The 7,500-nt window shown below is 34.4% G+C and overlaps 1 protein-coding gene across 20 annotated transcripts in view; it reads left to right on the forward strand.

Annotated features, from left to right (window-relative positions):
• The window catches only part of LOC137632549 (mucin-2-like), a 344,115-nt gene that overhangs the window by 308,603 nt on the left and 28,012 nt on the right, over positions 1-7,500 (forward strand). For all 20 annotated transcript variants that reach the window (XM_068364521.1, XM_068364538.1, XM_068364526.1 and 17 more), the window contains one exon: positions 1,261-1,301. In XM_068364521.1, the coding sequence (XP_068220622.1) occupies positions 1,261-1,301 (41 nt within the window). The remainder of the gene's footprint in view (positions 1-1,260; positions 1,302-7,500) is intronic.

Genomic DNA, 7,500 nt, shown 5'->3' on the forward strand with positions numbered 1-7,500 from the left:
ACTGGATTGTTATGTGCTTCAGGCATTACCAAATAAGACAAAGCTGTAAAAGCCTTATGAGTAGTGGCTGGCAATAGACAATAATCCTTGCGTGCTTCAGATGTGGCCATTTGGTGCAAGGCCAGTTGGTTTTCAGATTAAGCGAGTCCTTCTCATTTACCTTTACAGCGTTACCAAAGATACATGGTAACATTTACATTGATATTTTGTAGACGCATTTTATTATGTACAGACCTTCATTTTTATTATTTTCAAATTTTTTTTATTGATACACTAACTAGATGCTCAGTGTGCCTGAAGTTTATTCTGTATTTCTTTGTAAGATTTAAGAATGGCGTCATCAGTAAAGGAACGTTGTTAAGAAAATTGTCATCAGAGAAATTTTTGTTCTAATAGATACCAATTCTGTTTATTTTTCTTTTTTTCTTTTCATTCAAGGATTTGTCTCAGTTTTTATTCATATTCATATCTTCATGTATTCAATGCATTTGAGGTAAATGAATGATCGAAGTTTCAATGACGGTTTCAATAGTATTATTTTACTCAATTCCGATTTGTGTAAATCTAGGCATTTCTGCAGACAGAATTAATCGACGTAATAAATATAAAGTCTTGGTTTAATCTCCTCTCTTAAGAGACTTATGAAATGCAATAATTTCAGCAAACTCAGGCTGAAGGGAGAGCATTGAAGTGGAACTCATTGGAAGAGGCGCCGTCGTGTCCTCGACAAAAATTGATTTTGTTTTTGTTTGTGTTTCCCATCTTTTATATATATATATATATATATATATATATATATATATATATATATATATATATATATATATATATGTATATTGCTCTGAAACACTCACCCTTGGATATTTTCTGAGAGACTAGGAAGTTATTGGCAACTTATGTGGTACCATCCATTCAGAAGCAGAAAAAACTTTAATGATAAAACAGGATTATTAAATACGCACACACACACACTATATATGTATATACGTGTATATATATGTATGTATATATATGTATGTATATATATATATATATATATATATATATATATATATATATATATATGTGTGTGTGTGTGTGTGTGTGTATGTGTGCATATGTGTGGTATGGTGTGTGTGTATCTTTATCTAAATCTTGAGGGGAGAGAGAGAGAGAGAGAGAGAGAGAGAGAGAGAGAGAGAGAGAGAGAGAGAGAGAGAGCAGACATTGAACTTTACATATCCAAGATTTATAATGTGTATATTTTTTTTTCTTTTTCAGGCGGCAGCAAAGCGAGTTAAAGGGAGGGAATATGAATGCTGGTAAGTACAATCCCAGGTCTAAGTTTGTCTTAGTATTTCAAAGTATATAGACTTCATGATTTGATGATATTCATTATTCCATCAAATATGTATTCTTAATTATGACTTATCACTTTGTTTCTTCAAAGAGATCATTCACATTTTACGACAGTAGTGATTCTCATCAGATGTTGAAAAATGTTTAAGGAAGAAATGCTTATGTTTCTGACTTGATCGAGCTTGAGAGTAGTGATTCTCATCGGGTAAAAATAGTAAAAAAATATTTTCTAAGGAAGAAATGTTGGTAACATGAAATATCTGATCAGAGACTGAAAGTGGTAATTCTCATCCGGTATTAATAAATGATTTTAAGGAAGAAATGCTGTAAATTCAAAATGACTTGACTGAGTGTAATTGGAGGCAGTGTTAATCCAAAATCCATTTCTTTTCGGCGTCAGACTTTACTAAGACAATTATTTCGTGCCAAAATTTGTAAATTTTGTATGTTAGGTTTTCTATGCAACGTAAACTTCACTTTGAACCCTTTTGATTTTTTTTTTTTTTTTAGTTTTCATAAAAAAAATCAAAATAAAGATGATTTCAGAAAACTGATAATTTTCTATATCTATTTCCGTAATGTCGGATATACTTTTGCAAGGTAAATTAAATTGTAGCCGCTAAATATTGGAAAAGATGAAATCTGATGGTTGGGACGTGCGTAAACTTTCCCGTTAGTTGTCAAATCTATTTTCTTTATAGTGGAAAATGTTAGTTATCTTTGTCTGAAATACATTATTATGAAGATAGCTTTATGATATACGAAATTTTATGATTTATTGTTATCTTGTCAGGAGTGAAACTGGTTGGGAAGTAAACGCGGGGATAAGGGAATAATCATGGGTAAGCTAAATGATACGAAGGTCTGCGGGTGGTAGGTAAGGATACGGCTCCTCGGTTAGGTTAGGTGGGGAACCTCGTGTTATGCGGAGTTCCTGTGGTTGTTTTCCTGTTATAGCTTTAGAAGTTTTAAAACGTTTAAAATTTGAAAAATATGTGTTTCCCAAATTAATTGCATCAGAACAATTTGAAGTACCTATAGATACACCAGGACCACTTCTTATTTTATTTATTAGGAATAGTGTGCTATAGTAACTATTTAACCATATTTTAATTACTGACCCGGTCCGTTCCAACTTATTCCAAAAGCTCCGTTGGCATAACTAGAAGTTAAAATTGAAGAGGTAATGGTAGTTACTGATCGTTGATAGTTTTCTTTTCGTTCACGTAACACAATGTACAATGTCACATGTTTATTGAGGCTTTGCAATTAATATGAAATAATGGTTTAGAGATGTTTAACAAACCTGTCTTCGAAAAATTCCCTTCACCTCTATAGTGCAGAGAAGATGTGATCTCAAGACTTTTTATGATTAGATCCAAAACTTTTCGAATTTGTGGATTTTTATTCTCGTATCATGGTATTAAATATTCATAGTGATACCAGATGTATATTGGGTCCAAACAACCAGTATTTGCGTATTAAATATAGAAATTTTGTTGATTAAATTTGTTCAGCCACTTGTGTATTTTACACTACATATTTGAATTTTTAGCTATAGAAGAGATTAGGACATGTGAAAGGGATGGGGGAAGATAAGGTGGTAATGAGGAGAGAACTATAAACCCTGAAAGATGGAGTGTTGTAAGTGTTAGAACAAAGGAGTTTTGATAGCCAAAAAGTGGGGGAGTGCACACAAGATTGAAGTAAATAACGTTTTATGTAGAGAGCATAGACGAGCTGCTGAATGGTCTTGGGCATGTGTTTATAGAAACTATAAAGTCAAATCTACATAACTGTAGGCTTAATTTACAATTTTAAGGATCTATATGCAACTGTATACCGTTTTCTCGTTTTATGAAGTAACACTTCCTCAACATTAAAACTATGCAAGCAATCTAAAAATGACAATGATATGATGTCTGGATTCAAGTAACGTCAACCATATTTTTTTTTTTTATTATTATTTACTGAAATACAATTCATTGAAATACTTTATATATCTCACCACGGCTCTTGAAAACTATTTCCGATAATGACATTAACACACACACCCTCTCTCTCTCTCTCTCTCTCTCTCTCTCTCTCTCTCTCTCTCTCTCTCTCTCTCTCTCTCTCTCAAGTTCTCGCGTTACAATCTCATAGCATTAATGGATAGTATCATCATATAATATTAGTAATTTACATAGGTCATAATCATTAATTGTATCACCATTGAAAGAGCAGACTAGTAAGAGTCACATCAACCAAGTGGCTGTAAAATGAAACCTGGAATTGTATATATGTATTTTGATTTAGTTTTTAGTTACCTATTAATGCTAGGATAACCTAAATGCATGGATTAAGAACCTCCATCTATTAAGATTTGCCGAGATCTTTGTTCCCTCTTGGCGTTACCTTCTCCTAAGAGGAAACAAGTTGCTGTTAATGAATATATTTATATATATATATATATATATATATATATATATATATATATATATATATATATATATATATGTGTGTGTGTGTGTGTGTGTGTGTGTGTGTGTGTGTGTGTGGGCGTGTGTATATGTGTGTATGTATATGTATAGAAATTATATATGCGCGTGTGTGCGTATAAAGGAATTGATGAGCTATATCTTCTTTATGGAAGAAGTACGCATGTAGAATGTGACTAAAAAAACGGTCGAAGCTGGTGAAATTATCTTTGCATTGCAGGCTATGTATTGTGTAGGAAGAATGAATATGTTAGGAAATGTCGGGATTTTTTAAGGCGTAATAAAGGTTACATAGATGAAAGGATGAATGTGGTTACCAGATGACTAGAAAAACGTATTGGAGAGAAAGAGCCTCAATATCCAGGAAGTGCAAGAGCCCTTCCTTGCAATAGGGTGAATCGTTCAGTGTGTATAGTTTCGATGTTCTCACACCCAACAGAATGATGTGTGAGGTATACGAAACTTAATATTGATTAAGTTTTACTTTGCCTGGGTTTCATTCACGGGTCAACTCTTAAAAGTGAATGAGACTGGGACTGTTTTCGTGGGCGTAGCTAGAAATTTGAAGCCCCAGGGGCTGAGTTAGAAAGTGTGTGATAATTTTAAATGTAGGCCTACAGTATATTTACATACTATTATTTTCTGACCCTGCTTTGGAGGCCCCCGGGCATTTTCAAACCCCCACCCCCTTTACCTACGCCACTGACTGTTTTGTATTTCTTTGGAGCTATCCCGGTTAGGAGAATAGCTTAATGCAGTTTTATATGGTGACAGTGCCACCCCATATTTTGGAATTCATTATGGGCTTGTTGACTCATAACGTTATAAATCACAAGCTAATTATGACGAACAATGTCAACCCGTTGTACCAACCGTCGCTTTCTGTGACTGTGCCAAGGACTATAAATAAACGAAACGGCTTTCTCGTGTTCCTTATAAAGCAAATGGCGCATATACCTTTTAAGTAGTATCTGATCTACGTTGCGACTGATGAATTCATATCCGTAATTTATTCTTCCCTGCTTTTCTTTGAACCTGACTGTTTTTCGTCGAAACAAAAGGTTTTTGTCATGGAGACAGTTGCTGTAATATTTATCTCAAGATAGATGTTGGGTAAGCTTCCATTGTGAGTAGTCACATTTTCAACTTGAAATGGAGTTCCTCAGTTATTTTCCAATGGCGTTTTTGGTGTGCGGAAGAATACAAATCTATCACTAAAGGGTAACGTATATTTGAATTCCAGGTCGATTTAAGAAACAAATATTTAATGGTAGTGATCAACTTATGAAAATAAGGAGACCCTACCTACAGCACATTTGCAAAATGCCGAGCGGAGAACAACTCCGCTTACGTTTGCTAGGGTTTTTGGTTGGCTCTTACCCTACACCACGGCTCTGCCGAACTGTAGTGTGTACCAGCGTCTGCTTGGGTCAAGAAAAGGACGTTAAGGCCAGCGTTTCATTCCTAAAAATTTGTTGATGATGTAATCTGTTGGTGCTACCCTCTCTAAAGGAGAAAGGGACACTTTATATATTGTAAACTACTTCATCTAATGTTCGGATATTGCTTTTACATAAAGCGGCGTTTCTGTTGCTCCCTTTCTCTTTTTGGTCCATCCACTGGTAAGGGACCATACAGTTTGTATTTCAGGTCTCATTTTAGAAGCTTTATTTTTCCTCCTGAAAGGAAGACCCACTTAACACCCACTAGAATATGATGTCATTTTATATTTGTTTGGTAAAGATGAGCTGTGCTTATTTGCTCGGTTCGATAGCTGATGCCAAAATTGTCCACCTCTAGAACCTACAGTATTGCTTTTCTCATTTTGTTTTGTTCTTCAATAGACAGGTTTATCGTTTCTTATATCATGAGCCCTAATACTGATTGCCTTATTTTAGGGTTTAAACTGCTAGCAATTCCACATACAATAACATGACAATCTAGCCACATATGAGCAACTTCTTTGATATCGTCAGATATATAAGAGAGATGTAAGCAAATTGGATAAGCAGTATGAATGAGCATCCTTAATCTAGATCGCTAGGCTTACTGAATGTATCTGATAACTAATGCGATCAAACACAGCTTCCTCGTCAGACCGGTTGTTGTAGTAAGGGGGATCATAGGTAGGTTAGAACGAGCATTTGTTTGAATTGCTTTACCTTTAGGAGCTTCATGATAAAGATGCAAGTCTTTTTTCTTATACTTTCTATTTCCTGACACTGGGTGATAGGAAAGTTAGATTTAATAGACTTAATTCAATCATAATACAAACCATCTTTATCTAAGGGATGAATTTCAGTCGAAAACATAATGAAGATAAGAATGTAATCGAAAAACAACCAATTTCTACTCTGTATAATTAGAAACAGGTTTTAGAATTTGAACATAAATTTTAAGGTTATCATTACAAATTGGTAATGAAATCAATAAAAATATGTGCGTAAATTTTGCCTAATTTTAGTGTATTTTTTATATTTCACTAAATAGAAACAATTTAGATTAGGGGGAATGAATGCAGCAAAAATGCATGATTTTCATGATTAATTTTAAAGATTTCGACTGCTTATGCAATCCAGTTTTAATGTAGCTCAAGAATCTATTTATATCCACTATAGTTTAATGGTTTTTTATTCAATGGAACAGTGTGGCCAATAAGTATTGATGACAGCTATACAGAAACCTACGACTGAAAAGGTATCTTTGTGTCTTGGATGTGAATCAGAAATGTAGGCTATCGCAGGTTTCATGTTTCTACTATATTTCTCTTATTAGAATATCTAATTAGAATATAAGGTAATTGGATGAAAATAAGCTTATTTATTTTGAAACACTTTATACATACTGCAAATGACAAGTTAACAAATACCTCATTAAAGAAACAAGTTTTACTCAGACCTTTTGGAATGTTAGTAAAAGCTCGCTCGATTCCAGTACCTTATACAGTAGCAGAAAACTCACTTGTCCTCCAGAGCTACCAGCTCTCTCTCTCTCTCTCTCTCTCTCTCTCTCTCTCTCTCTCTCTCTCTCTCTCTCTCTCTCTCTCTCTCTCTCTCTCTCTGTTTTTGTTGTTTCAAGTTGTCCTGATTGGCTGTTTTCACGATGTAATTGATGTGTAAGAGCTGTTTATAGATGGGGAATCTGGGGTCTAAGTAGTTCAGCGTGGTCTCTCTCTCTCTCTCTCTCTCTCTCTCTCTCTCTCTCTCTCTCTCTCTCTCTCTCTCTCTCTCTCATACTCTAGGAAGGGTAATTGGCTTAGGTAAAATTGCAATCCCCATTTTCACAGATATTTTTTTGTGATAACCTAATTGAGAGAATTTTCGTTGTAAGTCCTTAAGTATAATTTTCACCCTTGCAAATATCGACGAAAATCGGTCCACCAATAATCTTTTATGTCAGCGTCTTTTTTTAAGCATTGTAAAATAAACATGGAATAGAAAAGTGAAGGAAACGGGGCCTAATTTTGAAAGCAGATTCCCTGCATTTTTTTCTGATATACCCGGCTTGACAAATGGAATTTTTGTGTGTGATTGACCCTTTAATGAACAATTATTGACTTACAGTTCAACCAGCCATTCTATAGCTAATCACATTAAAAACAATACCTGCAAAAGAAATGTCTGACGCTACCCAAACTGGATTACTTCAAGCTTTTAAAAGTTTTGATTTGAGTCCACAGCCT

The sequence above is a fragment of the Palaemon carinicauda genome, chromosome 41, assembly GCF_036898095.1.
Source record: "Palaemon carinicauda isolate YSFRI2023 chromosome 41, ASM3689809v2, whole genome shotgun sequence".
NCBI lineage: Eukaryota > Metazoa > Arthropoda > Malacostraca > Decapoda > Palaemonidae > Palaemon > Palaemon carinicauda.